The sequence below is a fragment of the Sarcophilus harrisii genome, chromosome 1 (genome assembly GCF_902635505.1).
Source record: "Sarcophilus harrisii chromosome 1, mSarHar1.11, whole genome shotgun sequence".
NCBI classification, from domain to species: Eukaryota; Metazoa; Chordata; class Mammalia; order Dasyuromorphia; family Dasyuridae; genus Sarcophilus; species Sarcophilus harrisii.
The window spans coordinates 231,025,817-231,050,575 of NC_045426.1; the positions used below are offsets into that span (position 1 = coordinate 231,025,817).

At 37.3% G+C, this 24,759-nt stretch overlaps 1 protein-coding gene across 5 annotated transcripts in view; it reads left to right on the forward strand.

Moving 5' to 3' along the window:
- Positions 1-24,759, forward strand: part of BAG1 (BAG cochaperone 1) — a 38,433-nt gene that overhangs the window by 2,393 nt on the left and 11,281 nt on the right. The window contains exons 2-6 of one of the 5 annotated variants that reach the window (XM_023497265.2): positions 3,650-3,778; positions 10,446-10,528; positions 14,508-14,621; positions 23,045-23,152; positions 23,995-24,123. In XM_023497265.2, coding sequence (XP_023353033.1) covers positions 3,650-3,778; positions 10,446-10,528; positions 14,508-14,621; positions 23,045-23,152; positions 23,995-24,123 — 563 coding nt within the window. Of the gene's footprint in view, positions 1-3,649; positions 3,779-5,884; positions 6,194-7,980; positions 8,012-10,445; positions 10,529-14,507; positions 14,622-23,044; positions 23,153-23,994; positions 24,124-24,759 lie in introns of those variants that run through there. The other 4 variants (XM_031938155.1, XM_031938165.1, XM_003761289.3 and 1 more) reach the window with 4 other exon arrangements.

Sequence of the window (24,759 nt, forward strand, 5' to 3'; positions counted from 1 at the left end):
AATTATGCACCAAAGTCACTTTATCTATCTGCCCAGCCAGAATCCAAAAAAGGTTTAAAAAAATAAGTCCCCCAAACCTATGAGCTAACACTCAACTTATCCTGACCTCAGTACCCATCTCCCTAGCCTCCCAGGCTATCAGCAGCCGGCACTATTGGATCCAAGGACCAGTTTCACAGACCTGCCACAAAACCCATTCCTACATCCATCTGGGTTTCCAATGAATCTTCAGTCCTCTTGATCTATATCTGGACACTGTTGCCAGATGATTCTGGAGGGGAAAGTGAGATAGGTGACTCTGCACAGCCCTCCCTCACTTAAATACAATTCACTTGCATATCAAGGCGTTACCTCCCTCATGTCATGGTTCTCTTCAAGAATGAAGGACAAAAAACAACTCAAAGACCTTGAACAGAAGAAAATCCATCAGTAATCAGTCATAAAGATTTATTAAGCCTGTACTAGGTGCCAAGCACTATGCTGAGCACTGGGGTTACAAAAAGAGGCAAAAGAGAATAAAAGAATCCTTAATCTTAAGGAGTTTGCATTCTAAAATAACATGTAAACATGTATGTGTATATTTTTACATATATACATAAGTGTAAATAACACACATATACATATTTTTAAATTAAGGTATGTACATTATTTTTAGGCACAATACTGTTGCATATTTAATAGAGACAGTTTAGTATAAACATTTTCTATGTGCCAGGAAACCAAAAAATTCCTGTGATTTGCTTTATTGAAAAAATTCATTTTATTGCAGGAATGTGGAATCAAATTCACAGTATTTCTAAGGTATGCCTGTAATCAAAACATATTATTAGATATAAAATTAATAGTGTTTCTCCAGTAGATAAATTGTTTAAAAATATTCTTAAATTCTCAAAAGAAGAAATGTAAAGTATTCACAATCACATGAAAGAATGCTTCAAATCACTAATAATAAGAGAAATACAAATCAAAACAACCTTGAAATTTCACCTTTTATCTGGCAAATTGGCAAAAATAAAAGACCAAAAAATGACAATGCTCAATGTTGACGGGATTGTGGGATGATAGGCATACTAAGATCGTGAAATATTATAACTATTTTGGAAAGCATTTTGAAATTATTCAAATAAGGTGACTAAAATGTCCATACCCTTTGAATTAAAGATTGAATTACTGGGTTTATACCCTAAAGGAACTATTGATAAGAAGAAATCCAGAATATTTATGGTAACACTTTTTATGATAGCTAAGAATTGGAAACAAAGTAGATGTACATCCATTGGGGAACAAAACAAATTGTGGTATGTGAACATAATGGAATATTACTGTGTTGTAAGAAATGATGTGTATAATGAAAACAGAGAAGCATGGAAAGATGAACTGATGCTGAGTGAAGTAAGCAGAACCAAGAAAAGAATATACATAATTACTATATGTAAATGAAAAGAACAGCCACATACAAAATATCAAGAGTAATGTAACAAAATATGAAAATCAAGCAAGATTCAAATAAAGAGAAGAGATACTCTCCTCCCTTTATGAGTGAGGGAGCTCGAGAGGTGTTACACAACATGTTTTTGGATTTCTTTGCTGTATAGATCAGTTGTGCTGATTTTTTTTTTCTCTCCAAAAAGTATTATTCTTAAAATAGGATGATTTTTCTGGTAGGAGTAGGGCAAAAAACTTGGGATCATTATGAGGATATGAGAAACAGCAGATACCCATAAAAACATTTTAAGAAAATGAAAAGTCAGGTTTCCTATGTCAGGGCAATGCTGCAGATATTTGCTATGATAATAGCAAAGCATTTATCAGATTTTTTTATATTCTCCTTTTGGAAAAGATAAAGAAAGATAGGCCTGCTGGGTACATTTAGTCCTGCTTAGATGGCTGAAATAAAGGGCAGCTTGGGGATGCAGTAGATAAGAGTCCAATACAGAAGTGAGGATCTTCCTGAGTTTTTATGACTTATGTCGAGGTCCAGCTGCAGTGAGAGGCTCAGACTGTGAATGAAAAACCAAGGACCAGGTGTTAAGACATGCTGTGCAGTCTTTAAGCTGATTCACCTGAGAGCCAGTACTTTATACTTTGAGTCTGTTGTCACTAGCTTTTCCGAGTCAAGACACAATCCACACTTTGCTATTCCTGTATCTGCCTTAACAATCAAAGCCTATCCACAGAATTGTAAGCAGTTGTGACATTTATCACTACAGAGCAGAAATTATTGCACCAGGGTATTTACCCCAAGTATGTCTTTGATTCTTTCCTGTCCTAAATTTTATCAAAGTGTCTTTGATTTATTGTCTAGTGGAATGCCTTTTCCTGGCTAAGTTCATCAGGTATGTCTTTGATTTATTGTCCAGCCCAGAATGCTTTTGTTCCAGTCGCAGGCATTCTCTATCAAGTTTTGGGCAGTTCGGTCTCTACAATTGTTCATTGGAAAGAAATGGTGAGCCAAAAGTCTGAGGTAGCCCTGAAAGAGAGAGCTGGTCTCAAGTAAAACCTAAAACAATCTCTTATTGCTTTTGCACTCACTCCTGGCCCTCTACAGTCTCAGACCTTAGTTGAGTGATCATGAGTGAGTCACTTAACCTCTGCCTCAGTTTCCCCATCTGTAAGATGTGCTGGAGAAGGAAATTGCTCCCCCACCAGTATCTTTTCCAAGAAACTCCAAATGGGGTCATGAAGATTCAGACGTGACTGAAATGAATGAACAACAGGTAGCTGAATACACAAAGTATAATTCTCAAGACTACATGTCATCCACTGGCTGCTTCAGGAATCTGTGTACTGTTATTTATCATTTTAATCAACAACTTGAATAAAAGTATTGATTGCAGGCTGTATTATCAAAGTTGCATATGACATGAGGCTAGATGAGATAGCTAACATATTAGATCAAAAGTCAGGATCCAAAAAGATCTTAACAGTGTTGAGCTAAATCTAATAGGGCCAGATTTAATAAAGACAAATTGAAGGTCTTGTATCTGTGATCTAAAAAAATCAGTTTACAAATACAAGCTGAGAATATATAGCAAGAAATTAGTTTATATAAGATCTAGAAGTTTTAATGAACTTTGTGCTCAAGTGAGTTAACATGAGTATGGCACCAAAAAAAGTAAATGCAAAAGTGAATGGAGTTTCTTGGGGGATATTTTATCTTTAGAAGAGGACTTAGGAATTACTGTCTTCAAATATTTCAAAAGAGTAGCACTTGGAAGAAAAATTAGATTCATTTTGTGTAATTTTGGAGGGAAAAGCTATAATCAGTAGAAATCATAATGAAAATGAAGTAGATTTGAGTTCAACATTGGGCAATATTTTCCTAGGATTTAGACTTACCTAATAGCAGAAAAGGCTCCAATTGGCGGTATTATAAAATAGATTACTGAATTAGACAGGAGATTAATTAAATTTCTGCAGCCTTTTGAAATTGAGATTCTATGATTCTAATAAATTCCTGGGGAGTTAGGCGCTATCCTTTAATTTTTTCACCTCTATTGTTACCCATCAAAGTTCTCAGCCATTGGTAAGTACTTAAATAAGATTTCTTGAAATTGGAAATATTTGTTTAATTTCTGTGTGATGTCTAGAACTTTGTCATTAAAGAATTACTATTTTCTAGCTTCAGACAATTATTCTTTCTTTTCAGACAATGAAAAACATAACATTCAAGTTGTAGCACAGCAAGGAAACAGTGAACCTACTCTTCAGGACATGGCTCTTCTTACTGAACAAGTTACTGGAGTTCCACTTGCTTTTCAGAAATTAATATATAAAGGTAGAAATTTTTCTTTTAATATTTTCAAAGAATCCTAAAGTTCAAGTTTGAGTACTAGTATTAAAAGTATAGACTTAAGTTGTGTGTCACTTCTTTTTTTTTTCTTTTTCCAATTCTCAAGCTAGGATTGTAAATATCGATATAAATTTTGCAAAGAATATTAGATATGAATTACAAATGTTAGTGCTAAATTTAATGCCTGTGACTGAAATGATATTTTTAGAAGACCTTATTGTAGACCACTCAATAGGAGGACCATTAAATGTATTATTAAAAAAGGAAAACATAGGGCCAATGAATAGATATTATAGGGAAGCAGATTTTGGCAGAGAATATACAGTAGAACTTGCCAAATAGTGGAGCTGTGAAAGGAAATTGGCTTGCCTCATTAGGAAATGAGTTCCTTCTTACTGTATTCAAGCAGACACTGGACTTGCTGAGGGAATATTATGAGTATTATGAAAGAGATTCAAACTAAAGAGTGAACAAATTGACCTTCTAAATCTGTTTTTTTTTTTAATGATTCTGGAAAGATAAGTAGAAATTTGATTGTAGAGGGATTTGAATAAAACAAAAACATCTAAATTTTATCATGTCAGCAGCCATTGAAGTTTTTGTTGTTTTTTGGCATGGGCATAATGTGATGAAAGTAACATTTTATATCACTGAAACTGCCTAATCATCTACCTTCATTTTCATTCTCTCTCTTTGGGAGTTTCTCATGTTTCTTTATCTGAAGGCTTTCTGTTTTTACTCAGGAGTTGCTAGAGCCTCCCCAGAAATACATAATTATATTGGGCCTAGTTTCCTACAATGCTTTTTGGAGCCTGGGTTAAGTTTAGACCTAGAATAACAAATACAGTACAGTTATGTCTTTGTAATTTCAAAGGTGTACTTATAATCTACAATAGTCAGGACTGTTCCTTTCACAGAGAATTGGTAAAATTAACCTACCATTCTGCATTCATATTTTTTTTTTTTTTGCTTCTTGGAATTAATTCAGTATGTCATTCAGAGTTACAGTAAAAGTACTCAGTAAATCGACCTGCTGAGTTTCTCTAACCCCATATTAGTGTGTGTGTATTAGATTTAGATTTCATTTAGAACACCTCTGCATTAATTCCAGCAAGTGTTACAACCTACATATGGAACCAAGATCTTACTTTTTTACCTTGGTATTTCTAATAGCTGACTGTAGATGACTGGTTCTTTATGAGTAAGATGCTCCATTATCCAGGTTAAAAAGCTGTTAAGATACTATTGGAACACAAGAAGCTTTAAGGATTCCCAAAAAAGCCATTCCCCTTTAATCTGTTAAGATCATATAGTCAAATATGTATTACAAATGATTTCCCAAGCTTGAAGGATCTTTCTCCCAATTCAGTAAACTTCCTAATACAATTAAATGATGACTATTAACAAGACAAAAGGTTTAGGGCTGAGCAAGATTTAGGCCCATCTCAAGCTTCTGCAGTTGACCTTTGCTCCTGGGGATTTTCATTTCCCCAAATTTAGTATCTTCCTGATCATTATAAGGGAAACTGAGATTTGAGAAAGTATTTCTTCAAATTCTAAAGAATTTGAAGATTTAAAAAACCAAACCCTGGCTCACAAGGTCTCCCTGAAGGCACCAACAATCTCCTGCTTTTCAGCCAATTTTGGTGACATATCATGCAGCACCACATCAATCATAGGGGGAAAGGACAGACTCTGGTATAATATCCTCATGAATATTGGCATCTCTCTTGAGTCACAGTATGACTCTATCCAATACGCATGGAGAGATCTCTGTGATAGAAACTGCTTTCTAATAAGCTTTAATATCTTGTATAAAAGTCTCATTCATGCAACCACAAGGAAAACTTGTGTTTAGAAAAGCTGAGATCCCAAGTCTGTAGGGCTTCAGAACCTCAAATAGAACATCTAGGGCTTTGATCTATACATCTTTTGGCATCTTTTTGGGGAGAATACAAAGGCCCCTTCTCACACCTTTTTCAGCAAACATCATTCCTAAAGGATTGGATACCAATGGTGGTTATGGGAGAGACATGGACATCTGAGCAGGCATGAATAGGTAATGTTCTGCATTGTTGAAGCCAATACTCACATTGATGAGATCATAGGTCTGTCAGAGTAGTTGAAGATTTTGAGTAGAGTTTAAATTTAGCTGAGTTTAAGTTTGAGTGCCTAGATATCCACATGAAGACCTACCTGTCACTTTGGAAGGGAGGAAAAAGAATTTAGAAAAAGATAGACTCATTACTGTCAAATGATACAGAGAAATCAAGGATAAAGCTTGAGAAAAAGACATTGAATATTGAAGACAAGAGGTCACTGATGACTGATAAAAATTTTACTTGAGTGGTAAAGACAGAAGTAAATTAGAGGGGAAAAAAGCCATGAGGAGATAATAGAGTAAGTATTGGCCAGCCTTCTTTTTTCTCCTATGCACCAGATTCTTAGAATGATCCTTTGAAAATGTTGTGGGGGTGGGGCGGTATTTGGCTTTCTTTTATAAAAACTTTTTATAAACTCCTCCCTTAAAACCACCTTTAAGCTGTTTTGTCTTAACACAGACAGTACAACTGCTGAGCAAGAGATGAGAAGTTGTTCACATTTGAGCAGGTTTCCCATTCATGGATAGGCAGATCTAAGATGGGGAAGAAATTTATTCTTCCTTACGTAGGACTCATTTGCCTTTTTGCAGATAGCTATGGCAATTTACTAATAGATATGTCTTCAGAAAGATCCTAGCATGTTGTTCTTCAGTTCTGAATTTGGAACTAGGAATTAATATATTTCTTGATTCTTTTATTAACTGCCTACTTCAGCAAATATGATTCCATGCCTATATACATATGTTCATATATATTTGGGTGTATGAATATATAACACATTTATCTAGAAGTATGTGTATTATGTCTAGTATTATGGCAACATATTCATGAATCTATGTGTATATGTATATTATGCTGTATGTTGATATGTATATGCATATATATGCATGTAGATGTATATATATATCAAAGTATTAAATATCATTTGTTATATGTACATATTTTATATGCACAAATACACACATAATTGACTGATCTTATAATTTCATGGGTCCTGATTTCTTCTGAGGATTTTCCTCTCCCAATTGTTGTTGAGTCATTTCAGTTGTACCCAACTCTTCATGAGCCCATTTGGGATTTTCTTGGCAGAAATACTGGAGGGTTTGCCATTTCCTTTTCCATCTCATTTTACAGATGAAGAAACGGAGGCAAACAGGGTTAAGTGACTTGCCCAAGGTTACCCAGCTCTAGTACTTGTCTAATAGTGGATTTGAATGCAGGAAGATAATTCTTCCTGACTCCAGGCCCAGTATCCACTGTGCTGCTTAACTGTTCTTCCCTCTCCCAATACAGCTCTATGTCAGAACAAATAAGGATGAGTCATGTCATTTCTTTGTGCTTTTTTCTCCATCTGTAAAATGAAGGGTTTGGACTAGAAAAAATATCTTTCAAACTCTAAAATTCTATAATCTCGTGATTTAGTAGCTATTCTAACTATGCAAACCACAGACCAGACAGTATAGCTCTCTACCCTGGTCCCATTAGTTACTTGGATCAGAGTCTCTGAAAGTCTGTTTTATATTTGCCTAGAACTATCTACAAGATTAGGTTTACTATATTCTCTAAAAATTGAAGGTGAATACATTCTTTGAAATAAACCTTCCCTTAGTCCTTAGGTCCATTTTTGCTAATGGCCCCTCTACATGACAAATAAGAAAGGCTATAAAGAAAAAGATGGATGAGATTTGTGCTATCAGTCACTTTTACTCAGACCAATTAAAGGAATAAAAAAAAGTTAGTTATTTCAGAAACATGACACTGGGAATTATCAGGTTGGCGGCCATGAATGCCATTCAATGCCAATTAAATCAAAATAAACACCATGGTGGACAGGCATAGGGAGGAATGGTTTAGACCCATGGTATGGCAGTGACAGAAAGAGCAGTAGACCAAAGATCTGAGTTTTAATTCTATGTTTGTCACTTTATCTCACCTGGTTTCAGTTCATTTGTCATCAGATGGGGGGATTGCCCTAAATGATCTTAGAGGCCCTTACATTGCTGACATTCTATGATTTCATGAATTGTGACATAACTTAGAGACCTGGATATTCATGTTTCTAGGGGGAATTCCCCATACATTTAATAGGCAATTGGAGAGAATATCCCCTTCTGAGGTTGGTAAGGTGGTGTATTGAAGGGGGGGGCGGTAATGCTTTTAAGTTTTTGTTTTGATCCTGGCTTGTATGTAGAGTGATGAGGAGAGCTCCTCAGTAAGCAAATTCCCTTCATTCACAAAGCTCAGCAACTGATTTGTAATTTATAGACTTATATAAACTTATATAGAGTTACCTTAGAGCACTGAGAAATAAGTGACTTGTCTGTGGTCAGTAGCAGGTATGTGTTGGAGGAAGGATTTAAACTCAGGTCTTCCTGTCTCCACTGCTCTATTTGGGAGGCCCATACTACTGCTATTTTTCAAATGAAGAATATTATATTATTATTAAGTGAAATGGGTTTACAAAGAGTTTTGGGGTGTGGCCAATAAAACATTACATTTAGGCTTCAAATCTCTTATCAGATGCTTTGGGTAGAAAGGGAAGGTCTGGAGATAATGGGATATCACAGAAAAGACAAGTTTTTTCCGTGGCTGGGTTAACAGACTGGATGTGTGCAGGGTGTATTGCTGGGGGCTATAGAAATAAATTATAATGTCATCTGGGTAAAAAAGATGAATCCAGTTGTTCAGGAATCCCTGGAACATTCCATTCATAAAATGTTGGAAGACAGAGGACATGCTGATATCAATGACATTGAGTTCCTAGGTTTTGAAGGTGGCCAGTTAGGAAATTAGAGGTTGTTGCTCAAAAACTTGTTGACACGTTGATTAGTCCTTGCATTTCAAGGCTTTTGTAGGCCTGATTGATTAAGGTAGAATCAAGTGGAGTCAATATTTTATTGGCATTGAAGAAGTCATAGTGAAGAATGGCAGCTTTTGTAGTTCCAAGATAATTTGTAAGGAATTATCTCTGGTTTTTGATAAAGCCTTTAAAAAGTAGCACAACATAACTAATCAGTTACTGGTCTTGGAGTCAAGAAGATAAAGATTCAAATCCTGCCTCAAACAATTATTAATATAACTGTGGGGAGGCCACTTTACCATTCTCAGCTTCTGTTTCCTTATCTGTGAAATGGAGATCAGTTACTCACTTCAAAGGATTGGTATGGGAATCAAATGAGATCATGTATGTAAGATGTTTTTCAAACTTTAAGTATTATATAACATTTGGGTATTTATAAAGAGCTATCTTCTATGATAAAGCCTGTAAATTTCTCACTCTTGAATGTTTTTGTCTGGGAGATGGAGAGTAAGCCCTATTGTAGAATAAGCATACTCACATAATTACAGATTTAGAATTGGATGAGTCCATTGAAATCTAATCCAACCCCTTTATTTTAGAGATAAAGAAACAGATCTGCAGATAGGGATTGACTTGTCCAAGATAAGTCAGTCAACATTGGTCAAACACTTGCTTTGTGCCAAGAATTGTGCCAAAACACTGGGGATACAAAAAAAGGCAAAAGACAGATCTTGCTCTCAAAAAACTTATAATCTAATGGGGAAGACAACAAGGACATTTGTACAAACAAGTTAAATGCAGGTTAAATAGGAAATAATTAATGGAGGGGGAAGACATTAGGATCAGGTAGGTGAGGAAAAAGGTGGTCTGTAAGAAATGGGATTTCAGCTAGTCCTTAAAAGAAGTTAGGGAAAGCCAGTAGGCTGAGAGGAGAAGAGAGAACATTCCAGGCTTGGGGAAAGCCAGAGAAAATGCCAGGAGCTGAGAGTTGGAGTTACTTTTTTGGAGAACAGCCAGGAGTTACAGTATCATTGGATGGAAGAGTATATGGCGGGCGAGTAAGGTGTAAGAGGACTGGAAAGGTAAGAAGGGGACTAGGAAGTAACACAGGTAATTGGTGAGGAATAGGATTGGAACCCAAACCTTGATAAGTGAGATAGACTTAGCGTACTTGCTCCTCTTTTCAACAATGAGGAGAGATTCAAGGCAATTCCAACAGATTTGAGATGGAAAGAGCCATCTGCATTCAGAGAGAGAACTATGGAGACTGAATATGGATCAAAGCATAGTATTTTTACCTTTTTGTTGTTGTTTGCTTTTTTTTTTTCTCGTGTTTTTTCCCCCCTTTTGATCTTTCTTTTTTCTTTTCTTTTTCTTTCTTTTTTTTTTTTGCACAGCATGATCAATATGGAAATGCTTAGAAGAATTGCATATGCTCAACCTATATTGGATTGCTTGCTGTCTAGGGGAACTAGAATTCTCCCACAACTCCATGTAGTTAGATTTCTTTATGAATTTGACTCAAATTCATTGGCTCCCTCCCCACACCCTCACCAGCTCTATATTAATATCTATGGTAACTGTGCTCTATAATTTTCCATTCAGTCCTAAGATCCTATGACTCTGACTTTTAGTTCTAGGACTATCATTCTGCTTTCATCTAAAGTTTTTCTTCCTGAAGATTTATATAACTACTAAAATATGTTTTTAAATTGTATTTGCCAAAGGAATAGTTTTCTTTCCCTTTCAGGAAAGTCTCTAAAAGAAATGGAACAGCCATTGTCAGCACTTGGAGTGAAAAATGGTTGCAGAGTGATGTTGATTGGGAAGAAGGTAGGTTTACATTTCTTAAGAGTCTTTTATGATTGAATAACTAAACTTTGTTTATATATTTGTTGTTGTTGTTGTTTGGCTGAGGCAGTTGGGGTTAATTGACTCTCCCAGGGTCACGCAGCTATGAAGTGTTAAAAGTCTGAGGCCACATTTGAACTCAGGTTCTCCTGATTTCAGGGCTGGTACACTATCCACTGCGCCGCCTGGCTGCCCTTGCTTGTATATTTTTGTTTGAAGGTAAATCTCTATCACTGTGAATTCCACTGTGAATGTCTCCTATGTTGAAACGATTTCTCCAAAGTTTCTCCAAAAACACATGTTATCTATAAGAAACTAGTTTTTCTTTTTCTTTCTTTCTTTCCCCTTTATTAAAGCTTTTCATCTTCAAAACATATGCATAGATAACCCTCAGTACTCATTCTTGCAAAACCCCATGCTTAAGGAACCACTTATGAAGGGGCTACTTGTATGAGCAGCCTGAGTCCCCAAAGGGCAGCTTCTACTTCTCCCTTCGGCTTCTAGGTCCTAGAGTCTAGGGGTAGCCCTGAAGGGTTGTGGGTGTTTCTGTTGTAATTTTTTAAAAGTTCTATAATTCATTAGCTTCTAGTAGTGTGTTTCTCCCTATGATTGTTAGTGACATCTGTCAGCCAAATTTAATTAGTTTTTAGAAAAAGATAGTTTACTTATATGGTATAGTAAGAGGAGTGAACATAAAATACCACCCCTTCCTCCCCATTTGTGCTACATTTTCCCACCAGTGCATATAGAGAACAGAAGAAAATGGGGCTCACATGTGGCAAAGGGGATAATTCGTCTCTTACTTCCTGGAAATCCTCTAGATGAAGTTCTTTATATGATCTTCTTGGGTATGATATAGCTTCTTACTGGTCTCCTTGTAGACTCCTAAACCTGTCTATCCTTAGTATGTCTAGTTTGTGCTAGACTCCTGTTGCACACACTGACGTTCCTGGGACGCTGCTAGGATTCTGATGAGAAGTCCAAATCTTCCAATCCTCCAAAATTCACAAAGTCATTCTCTGGTCAGGATGGGAAGAGAGGAAGCATTATTCTTCTCTCTCTATCTTCTTCTCAGCCCCCAACAATTGGTTCTCTCTCTCTTGCTGGAAGTCTCTAGATTTTAAATTGGCTTGCCATTTTATAGAAAAAACCTACAGGGATTATATTTATTTAATGCCTTTCATTGTTTGGATGATTCAGATGAGATGTTCTTACTTAATAAAGTTGTCAAGTTAGAGTAATTTTGTGGAGTAGAATTAGTTTTGTGATTTTCTTTTCCCTCATTACAAACCCATTAGATAGATATTTACAAGTTTTTTTTTTTTTATCTTGTTAATAAATGACATTGTTCTGATTGCATCAAGTCCAGAAACATCACAGATCCTATAAAATGAGATCCATGATCACTCAGCAGAGTTCAGGCCTACCCATCCCTCAGGAAAAATTAAGTTGGAAGAGTTGTCCAAGACATTAAATATATAGTTGGACAGTCCATTCAATTGGGCTGTCTTGAGACAGACTCAAAACTGATTCATTAGTATGAAATGCAGATAGACAATGAAACTGTCAAGAATTGAAGGGCTGAATTGTTTTTGAGATGCAGTGCTTTTAATGGTCCAAGAATTAGTATGTTGTAATGAAATCCCAGGTCCTGGACCCTGTTGCCTTTAATAACCCCTGAGTTTCTTCTTCAAACAAATCCCCATCTTTTAAAATTTATTAGTCTTTTAATTATGCTCTACAGGTGTGATTCATGGAAAAATACAGTAGCTTGAAAATTAAAGTTATGTCATGCCTGAAGGACAACAGAATAAGTATAAAAGGCAGCTTAGAGATGAATTTCTTCAAAAAAAGGTGGTCTGATCAAATAGTTAGAAATGGCCACTGTATTCTTTTGATATGTCAATAGATCTGGAGAAAGGCTTCCAGTAGGTTAGGGGCCCTGTGCAGGACATAGTCAAGAATCACACAAGTTGAAAATACTTAAATGTATTTTTAACTGTATCATTGGTGAGAATACCTAAGTTCATAAGATCACAAATGTATTAATATATCCAATTACTATAATTTTACAGATGAGAAAACTGAAGCTCATAATGCTTTAGAGACTTAACCTAAATCATACAATAAATGTCAGAACTGGGATTCAAATCCAGGAGACTCATTTTTCTGAGCATAGTATTCTGTGTCTTGTGTTTTTGTGTCTTTGGTAGAGGGAAAGGTGAATGCAGACTAATATGCAGATCTTTTTTAAGAGGCCTGTTTCAAATATCTATTGATATTTGAGCATTATGGCATGATCACAGTGTTGAGAATGAAAAATTATTTTAGTTCTAGTGTACAGAACATCTTTGAGTAGGGAGGGATGCTTTGTTATTGTTGTTGGATCATGTCAGTTGTGTTCAACTCTTTGTGACCCCGTTGGGATTTTCCTGGCAGAGATACTGGAGTGGTTTGCTATTTCCTTCTCCAGCTCATTTTACAGATGAGGAAACTAAGGCAAACAGGGTTAAGTGACTTGTCCAGGATCATACATCTAGTAAGTATTTGAACCCAAATGTAAATAAATTCAGGAAGATGAATCTTCCTGACTCCAAGCCTAGTGCTCTATCCACAGTACCATCTAGGTGTCTTAGAAGATGCTAGGTAATAGCAATATGGAGGTTATAATAGTCTAGTTGTGAAATTTATCTTGGTCCAGAATGAATTTGAGAAACTTTACAAATAAGAAAGCATGGTGGATGGAGGGGAGGGTCTAAAAGGTGAAGGCCCCCCTCCTGGGGATTTTAAGTCCTCCCCTTGAACATACTATCTGTGTGCTTGTGGCCAAATCATGTAACTTTTCAGTGTCTCAAAGCAATTCTCTAAGATTCCCCAAATTGTAGGTAGAAGTATGAGTCTATGTAGATAGAGGGAGTTTTCACATTGGGCGTTTGCTCACACAGATGAAATCACAAAACAAGCAAAGTAGAGGAGGCTTTGGCTACTAAGTATGGGACAGAGTCAAAGATAAACATCTATGACATTTTAGGTACAAGGTGTAATGATGCATATTGGGAAGGACAAAGAGATCTGCTTTATGTAAGAATAGGATTGTGGGCTATCTCATTGGAGATTTCCTGGAGAGAGAGAGGAAGATCTCCTATTGGGTAAAGATGGAGAAGCAGAGTAGAGGGATTTGATGTCTATCTGTTTAGAAATGTTAGAATTCTCCAGTGCTTGATTTTTAAAAAATATCTATGGAGTATTCTCCCTTACTCTTTCTTCTTTTCTACCATTCCAGCCACTGGTATCTGTATCTATTGACAATCCTACCCATTTAACAAATGACCTTTCTTCTATTAAGTCTTCTGTGATCACTCAGCTAGAAGTGATCTCTTCCTCATTTGATTTCATGTAGCTTTGTACTCTCCCCAAGCACTTCTCATATTTGAGTTTGTTTTTACCTCTATCTGTTTTATTCTCTTATGGAACTGAGTCTTTTGAGGATTAGCACTTTGTTTCATTTCACCTCTCTCTCTTTTCCAGTGCTGTATACATAGAAATAGTTGATGAATGTTTTTGGAAGGAATGATTACATGCACAAATCCATTTGTCCATAGATTGTCTCTTTGTGACAGTAGCAGCTCTCTATTGACAAACAACTTCATTTTCTGAAGGCTACTCAGATCTGATTAAGGCATGGGATACCTGTTGGAGATTTGCTCTGGATTTTGTCCTAGAAAGGTTAAACCATTTTCCCTACGTTTTCCTGACTTCCTCTCTAGATCACAATCTTTACACATGGAATTCCAAATGTTACCTTTTTCATTAGTCACACTTATTTTTCCAAAGTGGCCATAGAGTGGAGGATCCTCCCTCTAGAAGCTTAGTGGTTTAGATCAGGCTCACTTGGAATTGTCCCTCCAATGAAGTATGTAGTCCTTGACAATTACTTTATTTCTCTTTAAATATTTTTCAGAACAGTCCTGAGGAAGAGGCTGAATTAAAGAAATTAAGAGACTTGGAGAAATCAGTGGAAAAGATTGCTGACCAACTTGTAGGTGTTAATGAAGAACTCCTTGGTATTCAGAAGGTAAATCTCTTTCCTTATTTTTCATTAAACTTTCTTAGTACAAGTTTCTTGTCTTTGTATTTTTGCAATGAACATTCAGTTGTGTTCTGTGGTATGACTATAACATGTGAAATACAAAGGCCAGTTTTATATTAGGCAAGCGTTGTATATGCATTTGACACACAAGGATATAGCTTATCTATTTGAAGTTTCCCACTCTTGGCAAGCAAAATTGCAAAGATACTTTTCAATATCTATACTACAGATTTTCTTAGAACATTTGCCAGTTAATCACCTCTTTAAATATATATGTAAATGCATTCTTCTTTGTCATATATTGCAGCCTATTCCTACCTACATGTCTCACCATTGTTCTTTGTAGCTTCAGCTTGACATTTTATAGATAGGTAGATCTATAGATTGCACTTTATTGATTTATAGATCTTTATCCATATACATCTTAGAACTAGATTTAGCTCTTTACATCTATAGATTATCTACCTATAATCAAAAAGTTAAGTTGTGCCTGCATCTGTCTGTTTCCACATATCATTCTATAAGCATATAGTAAGCACCTGTTATGTACTAGGCACTGTACCAAGCACTGGGGATATATGCAAAAAGTTCCTGCTCTTAAGGTGCTTTCAGTCTAATGGGGGAGACAACATGAAAACAATTAGGTACAAACAAAATGTATACACGAGAAATTGGAGAAAACACGTATATGTGTATGCATATACATGTATTGGGCATATGTGTATATAAATACACATATAAATATAAATTTATATATACACATAGACTTCTGTGTTTTAAAAAAGAGTTGGCAGGGCATAGTAGTTAGAGGGTCAGACTTAGAATTGGGAGGACCTATGTTGAAATTCCCAACTCTAGATGCTTGCTAGCTGGGTGAGTTTAGGTAAGCCAATTAATCTCTCAACCTCAGGCAGTCCTCTAAGACTTACAGACTGGATTGCCATCTGTATCAGTGGAAAGAATTCCTACATCATAGGTCTTTGATTTATTGATGTGTAACTAGTCCTTATGTTGCCAAATTATTATTGTTAGGAGTTCAAATAAAAACTCATATAGAGACAGAGAGAAAGAGAGCGAGTAAGAGAGAGAGGGGCAAGCAGACCCAAACAAATAAGAGAGAGAGACAGAATGAGAGAAAGAGGGAAGGGAGAAAGGGAACGGAGAGAGGGAGAGGAAAAAAGGGAAAGGAGAGGGAAAGAGAAAAGGGAGGGAAAGAGAAGAGGGAAGGAGAAAGAGAATAAGAATAAGAAGCAAAGAGAGGAGGGGTGAGAAGAGAGAGAGAGGTAGAGGAGAAAGGAAGGGAGGGAAAGAGGAGGAGAGAGAGAGGAAGAAAGAGAGGGAAAGGAGGGAGAGAGAAATGGAGAATAGAGAGGGAAAGAGAGTGAGAGAGAGACTGAGAGAGACAGACCCTCTTATGGTTGGATTATATCAGTCACTTCTTAATATTGTTCGAGCTATGTTTCAGAAATTAGTAGCAGCCCATTCGACATGTTTTAGGTAAAATGCTTCATGAAACAGTCAGATTTAGCAAATCTCTCACAGAATTCTGTGTGGTCAAATTATCATTGTTTGGGTGCCTAAAGTCTACAATTATTGAAACTGAATGTTAAAGAATTCCAGTAGGTGAAAGTTGTTTTGCTTTTTATTATGATTTATCTGGCTTTTGTGTTGTTCAGTTATTCAGTTGTGTTCTACTCTTCATGACCTTCTGGACCATAGCATACCAGGTCTTCCTGTTATCCTCTACTCTTTCAAGGTCTGTCCAAGTTCATGTTCATTGTTTCCATGACACTTATCTCATCCTCCTATTCCTTTTACCTTCAATCTTTCCCAACATCAGGGTCTCTTCCAATGAATTCTGTCTTCTCATTATGTGACCAAAGTGTTTTAAGCTTCAGCTTCTGTATTTTACCTTCCAGCATTTTTAGATTCTTTATATCTCTGTCTTGGGATCCAAATAAGGAAACAGGTAATAATAACTCATATTTACATAAGATTTTAGCACTTCATATAATGTCATATCATTTCTTCACATTAACTCCATGAGGCAGTGCAGTGTTTGTTGTCCCCATTCTCAAGACAAGGACATTGAGGATGGATAAAATTTTTGCCAAGAATTATACAGACAGAAAATAAAGGGGAGGTAGAACTTAAACCCAAGTCTTTCGATTCCAAATTTGGTATTTCCATAATGCTGTTTCTTATTATGTTAAATGATGGTGTTTTTGTTTCTGATTGTTTATTAATGGAGTTTAGCTAGTTTTTAACCTACAAACATGGGATTCTTTTCTGGACAAGGCATACCCTCACGCTTTGATTATTATTGGAGTTGAGGAGCATTTCATTTTTGGATGACATATCCTATGGGAGTGTTGATCGCTGAAAGACTGTGGCTGGCAGAGGATTCTGCTAGAGGTCATTTCTCAGAGTATTGAGGTACTACTTTGTGAAGGCAGGAATCTTGAGTGGAGGGACATAATTTCAGGATGATAAAAAATGAGAGCAGGGGAGTCAATTTGTGGAATTGCCCAGACCTGAGCAATTACAGCAATGGGGGAGTCTCCCCCATTAGACTGAAACAGCAAAACACTGTAAAGTGTTTTCTGTGGGGGACTTCTGTGGAGTTTTTCCTCTATTCCCAGAAGAGGGAGGAGCCCTAAAGGTAGACTTTGATGGTTCTAGAACTAAGTGTATTAGATCTTATGGAACTTCTTGGAATAAACCTTTAGATCCCCATTTTTTCTTGCCCATGTCCTGATCAATACTCTCCAGAGAGGCAATCTCAGGATGATAAAATCTACCCTATCATTTCCTTTTATACTTACCAATGAACATCTCATTTCCATTCCATGCTTCCACCAGTATTTCAGTTCTCACCCTATAGACAGTTCTCAGAGTTAGAAATCAAGTCCTCGTTACTTTTTCTAAATGCAGTCCTGTCTCATCATCTATCAATTGGACATTTCAAAATAGATGTCTCTTAGGACTCTCAGACTTGATGAGTCCAGAACAGAACTCATTATCTTCACTCCAAACCCATCATTCCTCCTAATGCCCCTCTCTCTATTGAGGATACTCTCATACTTCCGGTCACTGGGTTTGAAGCCTCCAACTCATTCTGGCTCTCTTCCTTCCCCTGACAGCCCCTCAGTGGCCAGATCTTAATGATGTTCCTCCTCTAGCATCATGTGGCATCCTTCCCCCACTTCACCTCAGATCAGAGACTCATCTTTACTGTCACCATCCCAACTCCCAATTCTCTTCCTTCTTTAACAATTCTTGACATCACTGCCAAAATCAGCTTAAAGCACAGAGCCGGCCTTGTCACTGTTGTGCTTTGGAACCTTCAACAATTTCCTGTTTTCTCTAAGATAAAATCTCATTTTGTCCTTTCAAACTCTTCCTCATCTGGAACCGTCATTACTCATTCTCTCTTTTTTCTCCCCACATCTCCTACCACACACTGTGTTCCCCAAACTCAGTGTTGTAGCCTTTGCATTGGCTCTCCTACAGCTTGGGAACGCGCTGTTTTTCCACCCCTCACCTCTTAGAGGACCTAGCTTCTTTCACGTCTCAGCTTATGGGCCCTCTTCTTCCAGAAGTCTTTCCTGATCTCGATGATGTTAGCATTCTCTCTCACACCTCCTCAAACAACGATGCATATATTGATCTGTTTTCATGTCTTGCTATGTATCTCTTTGAGGAAAATGGAAAGTGTTTGGGGGCTGGAATGGTTTTTTATTTTCATTTAGAATTTTTTGGTGACCTAGTGATCTGACACACATAGTTAGGTGCTTAATAAATTCTGGATTGGATTAGGTTGATATTAAGTGACTTGATGATCCAAGTAATTCATTTGTTTTGAACTTTTGAATCAATTTTTTTAATTGAAATTGAGGGAAGAAATGCTAAGCTTATTCTTAATAGAGTCAAGGAGGAAGACGACTTTAAGGTTTCAAAGCACTTTTGTTTAAACTCTGGGTGACTGTATGCATACATTGTGGTGTGGGAAAGATGAAATGACTGCGGAAACAAAATCCACCACAGCATGCATTCGTCAATGAATGAATGAAAATGTACTCGTTAAGGGCTTACCCTGTGCCAAGCTTTGCTTTATGTTCTGAGTATACAAACTGAGTCCCTGCTCTCAAAGAGCTCACATTCTAACAGGGAAACAACACAAAAAAAAATTTAGGATGGATGCCAAGGACCAGGGGTCCTTAGATCGTCAGGAGGTCATTTGAAAATACAGGAGGTCTGGAAGGCACAGTTGTGTGGAGTACATGCTAAGATCTGGAGGACCTTGGGGGGCAGTAGCAGGGCAGATGGTAAAATGTGGAATAGAGCTGAGAATTCCCATCTTACCCAAGTTCTGTGAGCAGTGAAGCAGCCTGAGGGTCTGAGTGGCAGGGAAAGAGCAGAGAGCAAATAGGGAAGGACCCTGAGCCATATGGATGGCTTCTCATTTGAGTCTCCCAGGGAATCCTCTGGGGCAAGTATTATCATCTCTGTTTTAAAGATGAGGAAATTAAAACTCAGGAAAGTTAAATGACTTAGTCAGAATCATGAAGCTTTTAAGTGTCAAAATTGGGACTTAGACCAAGATTTTCAGATTCATGATAGTGTAGCCCCCTATTCTACCATGACTTGACTTCAGGGACATTAGTTTCCATTATCCCTTTGATATGGGGCTAACATTCCTTGTATATTCAGTGGGTAACCACAAATTCCATGGGAGCCTAAAGCTCCATTCTAACTTTTATTTTTGTTGGTTTTATTATGCTTAAATGAGTTTTTTTTTTTCTTAGCTCAGAATTAAGCATGAGACAGTTGTTGAATTTAGGCTCAATATAAGAAGAATTAAAAATTTTTTTTTTAACTTCAGTACTTTAAACAGTTAGATCTGCCTAAAAGGGAAATAGGATACTTTAGGAAGTAATAGGTTCCTGCCTCACTTAAATCTTTGAGTAACAGCAATAAGACGTATAGTTTGGGCTGGAAGTCTTTTGAGTTCCCTTCCAACTCTGAAATTCTGAGATTTTGTGAAAGTTTGTCAAATATTTTTTGAGGAAGGCTTTAAGAAGAGGAGGAAACAAGATCTAGAGAAAGGTAATTAGGGTTGGGGTAGTTATTTAAATGATTATATGATGTTAGATTAGGAGGCACCTTGGTGACTTAGTGTATAGAGTGCTGGACCTGGAGTCAGGAAAATGTTAATTCAAATTCAGCCTCTAACACTCACTAGCTGTTTGACCCTGGGCAAATCACTTACATGCTGCCTTAATCCACTGGAGTAGAAACAGTTATTTTTACTTAACTGTCCTTTATTGTTGCAATGGAGAGTTCAATTTTAAGATATACCAGTTCTGAGGAGTATTATCCAAAAGTAGACTAGAAGAAGTTTAAAAATTCCAAGAGACCAATAGACAATCAGGCAGACAGAAACAACATGGTAGGGTTGCTGCCTTGGAAGTCAGCAGTCATAGATGAGATGGAGGTGTCTGTCCTTAAGCTTACAATTATCCCTTCTACATTGCGATTTTCCTCATCATGATTTCAATAATCACGAATTAGCATAAAAGATTGGGGGGGGGGGGAATTTGGAGAGTTTATTGGTATCCAAAGATGACATGGGAAGGTCAGCAGACCACAGAGAAAAAGTTCAGAAACCCAGAAATGTACAAAATATATGTATAACAGCGTATAATATAAACCTTTTATCATTTAATACCATAAAAATGCACATTTCTTCTATTATAAAGGGAGGACCCAAAAGTTTTAGGCAGATTTTCCAGATCACGGAGGCCGGTACTCCTCACTCCCTGCCAAGTGGAAGAGATAATGGTACTCCTGTGTGTCCTTGGGGGGGAAGAAGTCTGGCGGTCTTTGGCGCCACCTAGAGTTCAGAGACTACGAGCGTAGAGAGGGTTAGATCTCAGAGAAACTGGAAAGGAGGTAACTTAATTCAAACGTTTTCTCTTTGTAGGGACTCCCATTTCAGCATTTTAGATAGGTTGTCTTTTCATCTTTGCTTGAGTACATGCAGTAATAGGGAGCTCACTTCATTTTCAAACAACACACTAATTCACAGAATAGGATAATCTCCATTGGAAGGGTCTTTGAAGGTTATAGTTTTCAGGAAATTCTTCCTTATATTGGGGAAAAAAATGTTATTTCCTACATTTTGCATGCATTTGCCCTAGCTCTACCTTCTCAGATCACCTGTAATAAGTCTAATCTTTCCATTTGATAAGCCTTTATATATTTATAAATAACTATGATGGGTTCTCTAAATTCTCTCCTCTTCAGGCTAAAACATCTCCCAATTAGTCTAGAATGGTGCAAGGAAAGAAGGATGAGTTTAGTATTAGAGGATCTAGATTTATATCCTGTATCTTGTCTGCTTGACCATAAGTATTGAGTAACTTAATCTCTCTAGGTCTCATTTTTTGCATTTATAAACTCCATCTAAGCACCTGTTTTGTACCACACTGTGCCAAGTACCAGGGATATAAAAGGAGGCAAAAGAAGGTCCTTGCCCTCAAAGAGTTTACAATCCAATGGCGAGAACATATAAACCAATATATGCAAACTAGCTATGTACAGAATTAAGAAGAAATAATTAATACTGGAAGGCACTAGAAGTAAGGGGAATTGGGAAAGGTACACTGTAGAAGTTGGGATTTTAGTTGAGATTTAAGGTGGTCAGGGAAGCTAGGAGGCAGAGCTGAGGAAGGATGGCATTACAGACATGGGTATGCTGAGAGATGGACCTCCATGTTTGTATAAAACAGCTAGGAGGCCAGTGTTACTAGATATGGAAAAGGATCTGCCAAGGGAGTAAGGTATAGAGAGATTGGAAAGGAGGGAGGAGGAAGAGGGATGATTTAGTGGGAAAAATAACTGAGTTCTGTTTTGGACATACTGAGTTTAAGATGTCTATTGGCCGTGCAATTTGAGATATCTGAAAGTCAGTTGGGGAAGCAAGATTAGAGATCATTTGGGGCAATTGCTTCAATGCACTTTCTACTATATTGAACTAGTATGATAATTTCTAAAAAATTGAACAGTGATAGATAAATAGATATCTATCTTATCTATTAGGTTATCTATTAGGATAATAGATATCTAGGTTAAACAGAAAAAGCACTTATTAATCTCTTATTGTATTCCAGGCACTGTGCTAAGATCTGGGGATACAGGCATCAGGGAGTAAAACATTCCTATAACCAAGAAGGTTGTATTCTAATGGAGGACAACCACATATAAAGAGGAATAAAGACAGGGGCAAGGATATGGTAGGAAGGGGAAGGAATTGTGTGTCATGGGGAGGGCTAGATCCAGAAAAAGATCTCTTAGAGCCAAGGGGCCTAGAGGTGAAATCCATATTACCTGGAGAAGATGGAGATATTGGTTCAAGTAGTAATAACTACTATCATTTCTATAACATTTTAAGGTTTGTGAAGAACTTTACATGTTACCTCATTTGATTCTTATTCCCATTTTTTACAGATGAATAAACTGAGGGTGAGAGTGGTTAAGGTACTTGCCCAGGATCACACGCTAATAGGTGTTTGAAATAGGATTCAAACTCAGGTTTTCTTGACTCCAAAAGCCCTTGCAACCAGCTAGCTAACTTAGTAGAGAAAGCATGATAGGTGGGGAACAGGCCTGGACAATAACATTTCTATGACCAAATCAGGTTCAACTGATTTACTCACTTGGTGATGGTATCAGTCCAACATGTCACGAAATAAATATGAATTTTAATACCCATCATTTATATAATATACTTTCTTAATAATAACAAGAACTTACAAAGTACTTAACATACATCATCTCTTTTGATTCTTAAAAGTATCCAGTGAGGTAGATGCTATAATTATTACGATTTCCTTTCTATGACTATGAAAACTGAAACTCAAAGCTTACACATATATGCCAGAGGCATATTATATATGTATCAGAGGCAGGATTTGACTCCTGGGTATTTCTGAGTTCTGGTCTAGCACTCTTGTCTATCCATTGGGTCAGTGTCATCACAGATCTCAGAGTCACCTTGACAAATCAAATATCAACCTCTGAACTTCCTGGATGACCATCCTAGAGACCAGTCCACAGCCTCCCTGAAGAGGAAGGATTCTGAGATGCAAAGGATCATGACCATTTCTCAGCCTGCAGTGCCTTGGGGCTGGTTTCCACACTGGTTTCACTGACTTGCTTCCTGGGTCCTGGTGTGAAGAGGCCCTGGGGTCAGAATGAAGGGTTGCTGATGACACAGTTTTAGCTTCTCTGACTCTCATCAAGCCCGGTGTTATCGCCTTTCACTTGGCCCAGTGACTTGTCCAACTGTTGTATATTTAAAACAGTCATGCAAATCCCTAGGAATAATATATTTCTTCACGCAGGGTTTTCTAGCCAAGGACTTGCGAGCTGAAGCTCTCAACAAACTTGACAAGAGAGTAAAAGGAACTGTTGAGCAGTTTATGAAGATCTTGGAACAGATTGATTCATTAGTGAGTAGTTACATAAGCAGAGTAAATATTGTTAGAGACATATTTTTGATTTGTAATTTCCAGCAATATTTTGATAATGACTGTGTTTATATATGAGACAACATAAATGAGATGTTTTTGATTTTTCTAGGCTTATAGGAGAAAAAATGTGAGTTGTGTCTAGACACAAACAATACAAGGGAAAACACCTTCTCCTTTCCCTGCCCCACCCTCTCTCTCTCATCCTTATTATTTATTTGAAGGGGCTAACGTGTCCCTTATAGCTCTCAAATTCTTTTTTTTTTTTTTTTTTTTTTTCTGTTTTGTCCATTCCCTGGTCATAGCACTATAAACCCATAATGAATGCCTCCAGGGATGAATAGCAAGCCTCAAGGAATTTATGCTGCCCACCTCATTTCAATCCTCCTGCCCCTCATTCCCTATCCCAGGTCTGTATCCCCACTTTTGATTGTTGGTATGAAAGAGGGAGCTCAAACAGTTACCAAGTTATTGTGCAGACCTGAAGCTACATTTATTGCTTAAGCAGTTGCAAACATTTGCAGATAAGAGGGAATGTCAAATTAAAGGGCTAGTGAAGGATTTGGGGATGTTTGTTTTTTAGAGCCCCTCAAAAAATTATATTCAAAATTAAGAGCTTTCAAAAATGAATCTGCACTTGACCATGGCTGTAGTCCTATCAATCACTTATCTCACTGGAATAAGATTATAACTTATTAGTTATAATCTTGCCTTTACCAGCTCCTGGTCACCAACCACCAGAGTGCCTGCAAGGCTTCTGGTCCTTTATCCCTGTGCCCCAAGGTTCAGGTTCCCATACCTTGATCCCTTCTCTGCCTTTGTAGACTTACAATATCTGCCAGGCCCCTCTTGCTGAGCAGGACTTGCAGTCCTCAACTCCCTCCTGTCCAACTTTCTTCCGTTGCTGCATATGTCCCAAAGTGACAGAAAGCGTTTCACCTGGATACCCAACGGTAGGTATCCTTTCTGTCATTAGAAAAGTGGACTTCCTTATTTTACTGGAGGTGCTTATCCTGGGAAGGTCAGCTATGGTGGTGGCTTTTAGAGCTGATACTTCACTAATATTTCAAGGCATCTTCCATGTGCTCATAAAGTACCATTATTTGATCTGCTTCCTGCTGAGAATCTCAGCTCAGTTTTGAAGTCAGATAATGGCTATTCTATATTTGATCTCACTCTCTGACTCCTCGGGGGTCCAGCCACCAGCTGACAACTATTGAAATAACTGCTTACTGTTACCAGCTGCCAGAAATAATAATAATAATCATATCATTTATGCTTGATGATATTTATATGGCACTGGAAGGTTTACAAATCACTTTATGACTTTTTTTCCATCTTTGGAAGAAGCCTATTTCTCCAAGGACATGTCTGTGGCAGGTGTTGCAAAGTTCTTTTTTTCTTCCCACTATGAAATACAGATTAGAATAGTCGAAAAAATGCTAGGTTTAGAGCCATACATGGTGGTTGGAACAATGTACAACAATTCTTCATGACCCCATGGACTACAGCACACCACTGTTGGCCATGGGGTTTTCTTGGCAAAGATACTGGAATATCTCATTTCATTCTCCAGTAGATTAAAGCAA